This window comes from Monodon monoceros, unplaced genomic scaffold, assembly GCF_005190385.1.
Source record: "Monodon monoceros isolate NGI ecotype Baffin Bay Population unplaced genomic scaffold, NGI_Narwhal_1 Super_Scaffold_18, whole genome shotgun sequence".
NCBI lineage: Eukaryota > Metazoa > Chordata > Mammalia > Artiodactyla > Monodontidae > Monodon > Monodon monoceros.
Window position 1 is genome coordinate 107,572,729 of NW_021703774.1, and position 15,062 is coordinate 107,587,790.

The window sequence follows — 15,062 nt, forward strand, 5'->3', positions numbered from 1 at the left end:
AGAATTAATGTTATTTTCATATTTGCTAAAGATCAGTGGCAATTATAATCACATTAACATGAAAAACTGTTTACATCATTTCTATGAATTCCCATCTTAAAAAGGCTTATCTATTCTATGTCTACTTCCAATTTTGTAATGTTTGACATAATTCAAACAAGTCTCTCCTAAAAAAGCAACGGCATATAAAAACAGCCCCTAAAACTTCTCTCCAAGCAGATACCCACATGAAATAACTAACAATTTTTATTTGTTTGAAGGAATATGGAAGAATTAGGGCTATGATCCTGTGTTTTACAAGTGATAAAAATGCTAGTAATGGAAACTGCTTTATTATTTTGCTAATATGTTTGTAAAATTGCCCTTTTTTACTTAAAAGACTTCAATGATTCGGTATTTACGCTATCTTAAATGAGTGCTGCTCATTTAAGCTGCTAAATATAAGGGCAGCAACTATGGATATTTCTGTCTTTTTCCCAATTTAGGGTAATATTCTGATGACATCAAATGGTTTCAATCTACAAAGCTTAAAATTCATTTATAGAAATAATGAATAATAAAGGAATAATAAATTGTATTACTTACCTTTCCGGAAACAATCTTTTCATAAATCTGAATTGGTTGGTCTGCAAAGAATGGGGGGTAGCCAGCTGCCATTTCATAGATTAACACTCCTAATGCCCACCAATCCACTGCCTTATTGTAGCCCTAAGATAAACCAACACCAAATGTCAATTATTACTTAATTCACTCAGAGGAGAATGAAGTCATAAATTATTTCAAAGTGATCTTCAAGCATATGAAAAATTTTAAAAAGCAGTTGCTGAGCAGTAATTCAGGATAAAATAAAAAATAAACAAAATGTATCAGGTCAGATTTGAATTAAACAAAGGGGAAAATTTCCAGATACTGAAATTGGATATTAGGAAATATTATTAAATCTTCTTCCTAAAATCATTAAGAATATTAAAGACAATAAAAAATGCCCTGTTTAATTGGGATAATTTAGTTGTTGCTCAACAGTAGGAAGGGAATTGGACCAAATTACCCCTTAAAGCCCAATCTAGTTCCATAATATTATGAATTAGGTTTTCTAGAGAATACTCAGAAAGGTCAAAAGTTTTAAAATGAAAGAGTAGATATTGTACTTCATAATAAACAGTGGAGTTGACTTCAAAATATTCTATATTGTTGGGGTTAAGAGGGTGAATATACTCGGGATAATCCCATCCACTTCACAGGATCTTATGAAAGCTAAAAGTTTAATGTGTAACATAATAAATGTAAATATTTAAGTATACTTTATTCATCTAGTGTTTTGTTTCTCATCTCTAAAAGGTATACAAGAAAGATAACTAATTGATGGGATTTTGTGGGGACTACATCAAATGAAAGGAAATGATGTGTATAAAGAGTGTGTTGCAAACCAAATGTACAATTCTAAGGTTTCTTTTTTTTTTTTCATGTTAAGCCTACTAAAATTAAGATTTAGAAGTATTGGTAAGAAAATAAGAATAAAATATTAACATGTTTATATAAAGTTTGTTATCAGCCATAATCAGTGTCAACTGGCACAAAAGATTATGAAAAAAAACAAAACAACTTGATCATGGAGAGAAATGAGCTGAGTTCTTGCCAGATCTTTTGGTCTGCCATCAGATACAGCCTTTAATTACCTTCGCCACTCCCCCTAGTCCAACCTTTTTTCAAAATTTTAGCTTATAAACTATTTAATTTTCAAATTACTGGCTAAAATATAATAATATAGAGATTTTTTATTTCCTGCTTCTGTATGTTTTTAAAATGAGAGAGACTAGTAAAATAGTAATAGCACTTTGTTTTGCTAATAGAAATGGCATCAACTTTGCTTTAATTCTTTAAATTCAATTCATTAATAATGTAATTACCATGTTTTTTTGCTATAATGAAAGCATGTAACGTTGAAACAGATCCTTTTACCAAACTGATTTCTATGTTTTGGATTGTGTACTAATGTTCATAATAAGTATTCCAGATGCTTTCTAAAACAAATCAGTAAGAAAAACTAAATTATAATAGAAAAATGGGCAAAGGACATGAACTAATAATTCATACACACAAAGAAATACCAAATGGCTATTAAGCATTAAAACAATCTAATAATCAGACATAAGACTTAAAATAATTAGATATCATTTACTGTCTATCAAATTAGTAATGGTTTTTAAAACAAGAATACCCAATGCTGGAGAAAGTGTGGTGAAACAGGTACTCTCAAACACTGCTGAGAAGTGCAAAATTGCTACAATCTTTTTGGACAGTGCTTTGGCAACATGTATTGAAAGCCTTAAAAATGTTCATACTCTCTGACCCTGTAATTCCACTTCTAGGAATCTATCCTAAAAAAATAATTTAAAATATAGAAAAAGCTTTATGTACAAAGATGTTTATCACAGTGATCTATAATCTAAAAAAATGAAATAACCTAAATACTCAACAATAGAAGAATGGCAAAATACAATATGGTACATTTTCAAATAAGCCATTAGAATTATATTTGCATGCTTATTATCATTCAAGTGAAAAAGCTGAATACAAAACTGTACATTCACTATAACATGCGTAGAAAAATATATTAAAATGTTTTTTTAAAAAGGCTACCTCTGGATGGTGAGATTATAGGTTTTTTGATTCTTTCTTTATATTTTTCTACATTTTCCAAATTTCATACAATGAATAGCTATTTCTTTTACCACATATATATATATACACACATACAGTTTTTAAAGTTTTGGTCCCTACTATGTTATCATTATTTGTTAAATGTACTTAAAGAAGAAATATGTTAATGATATTTAGATTATAAAAGAGTAAAAGTTATAAATGATATAAATTATGAAAGATAATGAGAGGAACGCTGAAAGAATTATTTTATTCTAATACTTCTGTAGGTTAGCCAAATTTCAATGATTCAGGGGGTAGTTATTCAATGTGTAAATATCAAAGCATCTGTGTTATCCCTTTCTCTTTCCTGGCTCCTGTGCCCAGTTATTATCAGTCGCTCCTTTCTGGCTTTCTCCACCAAGGGATGGCAGTAGAAAGGAAAACAAAAGTTAAATCATCCTTTGTGATATGATTAAAAATTTCTCTCACCACATTTTGCACTGTTTAGAAAAGCAGAACTGTATTCAATAAGACTATAACTATTCAATTGCTATAATATTCCTATTTTTAAACTAAAATTTAAAAAAATAATTCACATACATTTTTTTTCATTTAAGTGGTAAAGTTGAAACAAAGGAAGAATTTCAACTAGTACATGTCGTCTTTAGTTTGCCTCTTGGTGTAACCCAGAGCCAAGGGCCTCCTCGCCCTCCTGTATTGGGAATAATTATGAATAGGCTATGCTTTTGGCTTCAAAACATGGGTCTAGAGGTCAGATTTATTCATACTAATTCTCTCAGATTCAGAGAGATTACTGGGATTACTGGTAGACTCTAAATAATTACTTTTTAGTAATTATGAACAAATAGATTTAAATTCATATTTAGATTAAACATGTAAAATTAGATCAATAAACTTTTTTTTTTATAAAAGTCCACAGTGATGCATGCCTTATATTTCTACTTCTTACATAACTACATTATAAATATACCTTGCTGAGAATTATTTCTGGAGCCAAATATTCTGGAGTGCCACATAATGTCCAAGTTCTGCCTTTAACTCTTTTAGCAAACCCAAAGTCTGTGACCTATAAAAGACAAAAAAACTTGTAAACATTTATTATTTCATAATAAATGTACTACTGTACCTAAGTTGAAAGTTAAAAATCAGAGTTGAAATTAACACCATGAAAAAAATTAAGTCAATGTAATTGACACTAATCCAAGAAGGCACTGTTTAGTGAATAAAGGTTAAAGCAACCCATGCTGGAGAACCTTTCCCTGACACAGACAAAGAAACAAATGAACCAAAAAAAAAAATAGTTTTAATAAAAATGAAGCAGTGCTAGGAGTGTTCCTTAAGTTCAGCATTGTCCTCTGCCCTTAATTACATCCTCAGAAGTGCAAAAGCATCACTGGGAGAATCTTAATAACTGCGTAAAAAGGAATGCTCTCATTCTATTGATAGTACAAATGGAAAGAAAACACTACCACCAGTCCATTATTGGTAGCTGGGCCCCCTTTCGTAGCTGCACTGTAGTGTTAAAAAGCATGGACTCTTGGCACAGGCTGACGGGGTTCAATTATGACTCTACGTGTTTGACCTTGCTGTTCCTTAGTTTCATTAATCTTAAAATGAGGATAACAATAGTATTTACATTTCATAGTGTTATCAGAATTAAAAGAGGTGATACATGTAAAAACACTTAGAATAATGCCTGGCACTAAGTGAGTACTCACAAATTTAGCTATTATTTCTTTACGCAGGAGCCTGAAATCAGTTTACAACTATAGACTAAGGGAGATAGAAACAGGTTCCATCTTTGATGGAACTTTTGGTTCTGTAATAGCAACAGAACTGTGAGCTCAATTTAAACTGTTAGGAAGAATTGTCTCCTTCAAAGAAAAAAAAAGAATCCAATATTGGTAGTTGTGGTTAAATACATATAACTTCTTACCTAGTATTTCTGAAATACATTATATATAATGTGTTCAAGTCATACCTGGATATAACCTTGATGGTCAATTAAGAGATTTTCAGGTTTTAGATCTCTGTAGATGAGGTCTAGTGAATGGAGGTACTCGAATGTTAGCACTATCTGAGCTGCATAGAACCGTGCATGGGGTTCACTACAAAGAAACAAAACATTGATTTCAGTAAAATGGGTTAACATATAGTAATTAGTAGATTATACAAAAAAAAAATAACATGAGGTAGAGGCATTTTGGGAGCAAAAAAATTTTTTTTCTTTTAAACATATGTAAAGAAACATGTTAGTTTCCAAATATTTACTAAATCTATAAATCATCTTCAAATAATGCTTTGATATACTTAGTGGGCAGCATATGTTGAAGAAAACTTAACTCTCAGATTGTCATTGTAATTTAAATTATTATTGGCCATGTTAGAAGACATTGAGAATGACTGAAAAGCACCAGTTAGATTATCTGTCAGGGCAATTGCTATTAATGATAGGCTTCATCTCATCTACCTTTCTCATAAATTTCAAGTACTTAAAGAATTTTTGCATTAATCTGCAGATTTATGCCATTTTACCCAGGCTGTTACTATTACAAAAGTGACACATGCTCATTATAGAAAAAAAGCCATAAAATATTAATGAAGAATAAAGGTACCAATAATCCCATTCGGAAACCAGATTCAATCCTGGTATCTAAATTTCCAAATCTTCTACTATGCATATTTATACAGATACCTGAACATAGGTATAATCTGTATATTTAGGTAAATACACATGGTTCTGGATACACAGATTAGATTAACTGATAGATTATGGTAATTTTGATGCCACATTCTGGGTATTACTCCAAAAGGATGTACTGTTTTCTAGTTTGAGTTTCTATTTCATCTTGTAGTGTATACACTGAATTCTTCTAATCTTTCTGATATATTGCAATGACTTTCAGATTTGTGTCCTCAATGAACAACCTTAACTATGAATAGAATTTCCCTCAAGATGGTTGGCATGAGTTTGATCTGGTAACACCAAAAATAGGAATTCTAAAAAGTGATTGTATATGCTACTCCTTTTGCTTGTCACTCACTATATTTCCAAGGTCCTAGCCTGATACACACCAAGTGCTCAGAAAATATTTGTTAAATGAATGAATATGTGAAGAAAAACACTTTTGTGGCAATATTTTATAATATCCTTCCAGTTCCAGCCCTATCATGACACTGTTACAAGGTATACCATATGTCCTATGACAAGGAATGAGAATACTGTAAAGGGAGATTAAAAGAATCATCCAGGTCATTGAAATATTTATCCCTAATTTTGGAAACGTTTGACCTGGGAAGTTCCCTCTCATTTTCTTCATACACCCGTTAATATAAGATGCATTTATCATCTTATCATCATAAACATAAGATGTACTCAGCATTTTATGTTTATCTAGACACTGGTGTTTGATTGGAGGTACACAAACATTACATAGATCTTTAATCAAACTGTTGAAAGGTCAGAGCAAAATATTCTATAAGGAACATTTAATGTTGTAGCAGCTTTAAGTCTAGACAGTTACTATTTAAGTAGAGAATCGTAATGACTCCATTGATTCTGATTAGAACCATGCTCAACAATAACTCAGTCTTCCTGTTGCCTCAAAGTTTCTAAGGTGGGAGTTAGCAACCTTTCAAGTATATAAATAGTATGTGTGAAAGGTTAGAAAGGACAATGTCTGTGTGTGAATTATGTCAATCAACTTGCTTTCCTCTTAGTATCAAGTTAAGTATTAAAGAAATAAGAGTGTGGGGAGTTGCAAAGAAAAGAAATAATCACAGAAAATGGATAAAATATTTTTTGAAGACAGGTTAAGGTGTGGTAATTCAGTGTAAAACTCTAAATTATCATAGGGCAATATGAGAATTCTGGACCTGCCTGGACAAGGAGTGTAGGAGAGGACAACAGGAAGTTAAAAAAAAATCATTAAAGAGAAGTTACTCTGTATCAGCACAGGGCCTGACATATATTAGGTGTTCTGTACATATTAGGTCAATAAATGAATTTTGGTTTAGGCCTCAGGTAACTAAAACAACTCTCATTCTGGCCCATTACTGAATATGATCTCATGGTAATCCAAGTCTACCATCATGTTTTCATGAATTGAATTACCATCTACAGTCTTGTTTGAATTCATAACTGATGTTTTAATTAATGTCAATATACAGTATACTGAACAAAGCTGGACCTGCTCTTGGTTTCAGCTTCATTCTAATAGTGATTTTAAATGAACAGTAGTAGCTTACAAACTATTACACACAGGTAAAGTTAACAAAATGTATAAACTCTTTTAATAACTGTGTGACCTTATTAGTAATAACCTAATGACAAGGTACAAACTCCTTTTAAATTACTTATATATGTTTAAAACTCAACATGGCAACAACGTTAAGGAGAATAAATCTGTGCAAAACAAACTTTCATAATTTTATCACTATGATATCAATGATTATCTTTTCTATATACTTCTTTCTTATCTTCATCCTTACACAAACCTCTTCCCCAGAGATGTATTATTAATATTTATTCAGTAAACACTGGTCTAAATTCAATAAATTTTTGCAATATCTGGATAGTCTTCAAATAATGGACCCTCATGATAGCTACCAATGCTAGAATATTTATACTGCTATCATGGTGCTTTTATTTAATTTTTAAAACTCAGTATGATGTGGCCTCTTATTAATGTTTCCATGTAACTCTTCATATAGCTAAAATATTACTAAATTAAATGAAATAAATTTTTAACATTGACAATAACTTAAAAGTTTGGTTTAAAACAAACACACAGCATATAAAGATTTGAGGAGTGTAAAGTGTTAGTTACCTGAACCTTCCAATTCTTCTTAGATGTGAAAACATTTCACCACCAGGGACATATTCCATAACCATGTATAAATTAGAATTATCCTATGAAAAAATAAAAAGGATAACTAAATCAAAATTCTGAAACATTATTTTGCACAGAAATATTTTAAGATAACACCATGTTCAATTAGAAAAAGACAAATTAAAAAATCTGATACATTACTAACATTGGGAAATAGAGAATAAATGGAAAAGGCCCTAACTTTTCTACACTGGGGCACTTATCTTTTCCCCCCTGGTACTCTTGCTACAGATTAGTCTGGGATTTTTGCTGTTCCTGCTCTTGCAGGGAACACTTAACTCTTGAACACTTAAACACTGTGGCAATGACGTAATGCTATAGTGTAAGCAAAAGTTAAAAAACAATTTGAAAAAGTTAGTAAGAATATTTACATTTTATGTACTAAATTAGGTCAGAGAGATTAACGATTTTTAACATCATCCTAAATACACAGATCTTCATTTGATTTAAAGAATAAAGGAGGAAAAAGGAAAAAGGCTAAAATGTTCCATATTAATCAATTGGTAGAGAGATGCCAAGTATCATTCCAAAAAGCTGAAAAGCTGCCAACTTAAAGAATAAACCTTGTGCAACTTTATGAGGTGCTTGAGCAGAGGGCCAAAGATTGTTCTGCTTCAAATAAATGAAAAGGCTAGAGCACAAATTACTAAGTAAAAGACGACAGTGAGATTGCAGCAGCAAAGGTTCAAGAGAAGAAGGTATGTGGGTGTATTCATTAGTATGAGTGTAAGATTTGCTTAATAAGATGTCACTATGAATTCTGATAAATTAAAATACTTGATTTTATAATACCATTTCATGAAAAATTACACATTAACCAAGTTAATTACACATTAACTTTAACAATTTCCTCAATAAGAATCAAAACCTTTTCAAATGTCACCTACGTTTTTAAGCACAATAGGACTTAATTACATAAAATCTAAATATATTACTTTTTTGTTTATTCATTTTCTCCAGGTTTATCATATAGATTAGAATCCTATTATAACTTTGTAATTTAAAAACTATGAAGTTGAAAATATCTCATTTAGATAGAAGTAAAATTTACCTTAAAAGAATACTCCAGTCGAACAAGAAAAGGAAAATTCACTGCCTGTAATATTCTTTTCTCATTCAAAGTATGCTCTATTTGCTTCAGTTTAACAACCTGTAATTGACAAAAAAAAAGATATATTTATGTATTTGAACAAACTTTAAAAGTTGTTATAATTTTAAAGGAAAAAAAAGTTTTCCATATCATGATGAACTTGGATAAACAAAACTGCTAGCTTAGATAAGGATAATAATAATAACTACCAACTAGGCTTATCAGACTCAAATGAAAAACCTAACAGAGGTTTAAAACTTGGTCTTCGGAAGGTTAACTATAATTTTCAGTAAAGAAGCAAGAGCTAAGAAAAAAGGGACTCATAAAAATTACTTAAAAATTAATATGTGAAAATACTTAGGTCCTAATGACTTATAGTCCACTAAAAGAGCTGGCACAAATTACTGTAATAAGTAGGTACTGATTTTAAATCTTGAGACGATAAGCAAGAAAATTAAAGATTGAGGAAAAGTCAATAACTAAAAAACAGGAGGTAAAAATGAACAATCTGTTAATTTCATAATACCTGAATAAATACAAGAACATTTGCAAAGCCACAAAATATTGACAAAAATGACTATGTCTTTATAACAAATAAGGTCATATAGGATTAATCAAGCTTCCACTGGATTGTCTAATCAATCAGGTACATAGTAGGGAAAGAAACTTATCTTGACTTCATGAAGACTGTGATTCTATTCCACATGTGATTCTATTCTGAATTTAAGAAAAACAGGGTTTCATATATGTGTAAATCATTAGGAAGTGGCATTTTTTCTTGACAGAGGCTTATTGTCAGTGTGGGGTAGTCACAGAACTCGAGAAGTTGAACATGAATAAGAAAGGTTATCAAAGATACCATCCATTATTAGGATATAAAATTATAGTATAAAAATAATGCTGAGTAAAGAATAATTGACTAAGAGTCAGAAGACCTGTGTTCTCTAGACCTTCTATTCAACCAGTGTGTGACACTGGAGATGTTATTTCAACTCATCGGACCTCAGCTGCTTTTTTTTTACCTGAAAACATGAAGTGAATGAATCACTATTGTCCACATTCTAACTGGTTACAGAACCAATTAGTTCATACTTATCACAATAAATTATATAACATTAGCTGGAGAATTATTGTTGCTTTGTGTTTACTTTTTATTAATAGACTGTTTTTTTTTAAGCAGTTTCAGGTTCACAGCAGAACTGAACACAAAGTACAGAGATTTCCCATATACCCCCTGCCTCCACACATGCATAGTCTCCTCCATTATCGACATTCTTCACCAGAGTGCACATTTGTTACAATTAATGAACCTACAGTGACCCATCATTATCACCCATTAATTTCATTAGGGTTCACTCTTGGTCTTGTACATTCTATGGGTTTGGACAAATGTGTAATGACATGAACCCACCATTATAATATACAGAGTAGTTTCACTGCCCTAAAAATCCTCTGTGTCCCACTTATTCAACCCTCCCTTCCCATCAAAACCAGGCAACCACTAGTATTTTTACTGTCTCCTCCATTGTTCTGCTTTTTCCAGAATGTTCCATAGGTGGAATCATATAGTATTTATTTAGCCTTTTCAGATTGGCTTCTTTCACTTAGTTTATGCGTTTAGTTTCCTCCATGTCTTTTCATGGCTTGATAGCTCATCTTTCTTTTTTTTTTAGCATTGAATAACATTCCATTGTTTGGATATACCAGTGTTTACTTTTATGTATTACAATATACACTGGGTTTTTAGTTAGGCATAGACAATGTGTTACCTTGTGAAATAAGTAATGAAAACTGTAACAGAGAGGCTTTCTGCATTATAGCCTTAAGCCAAATGTATGTGTATGTTGGGGGACATAACAATTAAAATGAATCTAAGACATATGAGCTGGCAAAGCAAATAATGTTGGTTAATTTTTAAATTAATTTTTAAAATTAACTAATTAAATTTTAATTTACTTTTAAATATGCATATCTACTACATGTAAGGCACAACAAGTGCAACAGAGATAAGGACAAGTGAGTATCTCCCTTCATGCTCCATAAAATTTACTTGAAAGTATGATGCATAAATATGAGAACAGCAATTTATGAATAACTGCCAAATGAGAGTTATGATGTTATAACTGTTCAGAGGAGAAAATGTTTACATTAGGCCTAGTACATAATCTTTCTGAGTCCAAGATTCCTTATCTATAAAATGCTGATGATAATTATAATACCTACTTTGAAAGTGACTGTGTAGCACAATACATGTCAAGTGATTAACACAGTGCTTTACACAAAGTAAAAGCTCAATAAATGTCAATTGTTATTATAATCTATTAAAAAAGGTGAGAGCTCAGCTGGGTCTTAAAGATGGATAGATATCAAAGGTTAGAAAAGCATAGAGGAGTAGTACAGTCAGGGTTAATATCCAGAACCATTACCTGAAGGGGGAAAATATAGAAAGATAAGTCTTCTATACTTAGATAAATAGTACTAGAGATGTAATGTACAACATGATAAATATAATTAACACTGCTGTATGTTACATATGAAAGCTGCTGAGAGTAAATCCTAAGAGCTCTCATCACAAGGAAAAAAATGTTTTTCTTTTTCTTTTATTTTGCTTCTATCAGAAGATGGATATTCACTAAACTTATTATGGTGATCATTTCATGATGTTATTATATAAATCAAATCATTACTAATACAGGCTATATGTCAATTATATATCATTAAAACTGGAAAGAAAAAAAAAGGTAAGTCTGATTGCTAATTCCATTTGGTAATAGCTTAGGACAGTGCTTCTCAAAATTTGGTAATGAAGTATGCCAGAATGGCAGAGAAAATTAACGAGTACCCCTGGGAATATAGTCCATGTTTTATTTTCAAAATTCAAATAAAATTTATATTTACTTCTTAATATTTATGTTAATTTAAATACATATATTTAAAAGCACTTCTAAATAATTACTTATCAGCTGACTATTTTTTTGCCAAATACTTGAGAAGATATTAATATAGAAGATAGGCCATGTATCATCGCATATTACCCTGCACCACCCAGCAGAACACCAAATACTCCTGTGAGTCAAGTTTCAATCAGAGAAGTAGAGAATAGAGGACATGTAGGAAAAGTGTCAAATAAGCCTATAGTGGAATCTGGAAGAAAATTATAAAGTGCTTGAAAGTAGGCTGCAGAGCTCTGGCTTCATTTAATAAACATCAGGAAGCTTTCTGACTAAGTGAAATGATACGATATGGTAAGAAAACTTCACTGGCAACGAGGAGGGTGAATTAGTACAGGGGGAAAAGTGTGGGGTTGTGAAAATTAATTAAGATGCTATTGTGAAAGCCCAGTTAACGTTAGTGAGAGACCAAACTATGTGGTGGTAGAAAGAATCTTAGGGATAACAAATACATTTCAAAGGAAAAATTAAACAAGGAGTGGAGGCATAGAAATCAGGCAAAGCTTGTGCAAATTCCTATTTCATCTTACTAGCTGTTTGACTTTGGAAAAATTACTTAAATAGGTTATGGGCTTAAAAGGGAAATTAATGTCACACAAAGTTGTTGGGAAGATTCACTGATACAATAATATAAAGTACCTAGCAATGCTAGACATATAGTAAGGAATAAAGAAATGAGATTTCCTTGATTTCTGCACTGATTTTCTTCCCCATGCTCCATACACTATAAGATAGAAGCCAAAAAGAGTTAATTGAAAGATTTATGGCAAAAAGGTTATTATGGAGTGTTATTTTATTACTTATCTTTAGCAAATTACAGTAAATAAACTTGAAAAAAATTCAGAACATAAACACTTTGTCCTAATTATGAATAGATCCAGAACATTGCCGCAGTAGAAATGACTTCAAATGGCAGCTATTCTTCTGGAAAATGCTCTTTCACCAATATTTAATCAATGAGTTAATCTTCTCAGTAACTTATCTTACTTCTCACTATCTTACCAAAAAAGAAATTTGAAACATCCCTAAATACTTTAAAGCATAAAAATGGTATCTTTTGTAATCCTTTTAATATTTTATGACTAGAGTACATTCTGTTAACATCTTAACAAAAAATATGAGGGACTATACAGATAATAACATTTTAATAATAGGTTTAATAAAAAACATATAAATTTGATATAGTATCGTGTCATCTGCCAACAGTGACAGTTGTACTTTTTCCTTTCCAATTTGGATTCTTTTTCTTTTTCTTGTCCGTTTGCTGTGGCTAGGACTTCCAATACTATGTTGCATAATAGTGGACAGAGTGGGTATCTTTATCTCATTCCTGATCTTAGAGGAAATGCTTTCAGTTTACCAGGGAGTATAAGTGTTAGCTGTAGGCTTGTCATTTTTGGCCTTTATTATGTTGAGGTATTGTTCCCTCTATACCTACTTTGTTGAAAGTTTTTGTCATAAGTGGATGTTCATGTCAAAAGCTTTTTTGTCAAAAACTTTTTCTACATCTATTGAGATGATCATATGATTTTTGTTCTTCAATCTGTTAATGTGGTGTATCACATTGATTGACTTGTGGATTCTGAACCATCCTTGCACCCAGGGATAAATCCCACTTGATCGTGGTGTATGATCTTTTTAATATATTGAATTTGGTTTTCTAATATTTTGTTGAGGATTTTTGCGTCTGTGTTTATCAGTGATATTGGCCTATAGTTTTCTTTTTTTATGGTGTCTTTTTTCGGTTTTGGTATCAGGGTGATGCTGGCCTCATTCAATAAGGTCACAAGCATTCCTTTCTCTGAAATTTTTTGGAATACTTTGAGAAGGACAGATGTAAACTCTTCTTCAAATGTTTGGTAGAATTCACCCATGAAGTCATTTGGTCCTGAACTTTTGTTGTTGGGAGGTTTTTTTTTTTTTTAATTACTGATTCAATTTCATTACTGGTAGTTGGTCTGTTCATATTTTCTATTTCTTCCTGATTCAGTCTTGAGAGAGTGTACTCTTCTAGTAATTTATCCATTTCTTCTAGTTTGTCCAATTAGTTGGCATGTAATTGTTCATAGTAATCTCTTATGATCCTTTGTATTTCTGTGGTGTCAGTTGTAACTTCTTCTTTTTCATTTCTGATTTTATTTATTTGGACCCTTTCTCCTTTTTATTTGATGAGTCTGGTTAAAGGTTCTTATCTTTTAAAGAACCAGCTCTTAGTTTCATTTATCTTTTCTATTGTTTTTTTCAGTCTCTCTTTCATTTATTTCTGCTCTGATCTTTATGGTTTCTTTTCTTCTACTAATTTTGGGTTTTGTTTTGTTCTTCTTTTTCTAGTTCTTTTAGGTGTAAGATTAGGCTGTTTAGTTGAGATTTTTCTTGTTTCCTGAGGGAGGCTTGTATCACTATAAACTTCCCTCTTAGAGATGCTTCTACTGTGTCCCACAGATTTTGGATCATTGCATTTCATTTTCATTTGTCTCCAGGTATTTTCTGATTTCCACTTTAATTTCTTCAGTGACCCAATGGTTGCTCAGTAGCACTATGTTTAGCTTCCATGTGTTTGTGTTTCTTGTACTTTTTTTTTGTCGTTGATTTCTAGTCTCATATAATTGTAGTTGGAAAAGATGCTTGATATGATTTCAATATTCTTAAATTTATTAAGACTTGTTTTGTAGCCTAGCATTGATCTACCCTGGAGAATTTCCATGTGTGCTTGAAAAAGAATGTGTATTCTGATGCTTTGGGATGTAATTTTCTATATATAGCTATTAAACCCATCTAGTATAATGTGTCACTTAAGGGCAGTGTTTCTTTATTGATTTTCTATCTCGATCTGTCCATTGATGTAAGTGGAATATTAAAGTCCCCTACTATTAATATGTTACTATCAATTTCTCCCTTTATGTTTGTTAATATTTGCTATATGTATTTAGCTGCTCCTATGGTGGGTGCATATATATTTATAATTATTATTACTTCTTCTGGCATTGACCCAGTTATCATTATGTAATGTCCTTCATGTCTCATTATGGTCTTTGTTTTAAAGTCTATTTTGTCTGATATAAATATTGCTACCACAGCTTTCTTTTCATTTTCATTTGCATGGAATACCTTTTTCCATCCCCTCACTTTCAGTCTGTGTGTGTCTTTAGATGTGAAGTGAGTCTCTTGTAGGCAACATATATATGGGTCTTGTTTTTTATTCATTCAGCCACTCTATCTTTTGACTACAGCATTTAGTCCATTTACATTTAAAGTAATTATTGGTAGATATGTACTTATTGTCATTTTGGTAACTGTTTTCAGGTGGGTTTTTTTGGTAGTTTTTTTTGTTTCTTTCTTCTTCTTTTGCTCTCTTCCCTTGTGATCTGATGTCTATCTTTACTGTTATGTTTGGATTCCTTTCTCTTTTTTTGTGTGTGTATCTATTATAGATTTTTGGTTTGTGGATACCAGGAGGTTTATATA

At 31.3% G+C, this 15,062-nt stretch overlaps 1 protein-coding gene across 8 annotated transcripts in view; it reads right to left on the reverse strand.

Moving 5' to 3' along the window:
- PRKACB (protein kinase cAMP-activated catalytic subunit beta) overlaps positions 1-15,062 on the reverse strand; it is a 142,515-nt gene that overhangs the window by 25,632 nt on the left and 101,821 nt on the right. For all 8 annotated transcript variants that reach the window (XM_029227696.1, XM_029227695.1, XM_029227694.1 and 5 more), the window contains 5 exons: positions 8,608-8,706; positions 7,494-7,576; positions 4,646-4,772; positions 3,635-3,730; positions 586-708 (listed from right to left, as the gene is read on the reverse strand). In XM_029227696.1, coding sequence (XP_029083529.1) covers positions 586-708; positions 3,635-3,730; positions 4,646-4,772; positions 7,494-7,576; positions 8,608-8,706 — 528 coding nt within the window. The remainder of the gene's footprint in view (positions 1-585; positions 709-3,634; positions 3,731-4,645; positions 4,773-7,493; positions 7,577-8,607; positions 8,707-15,062) is intronic.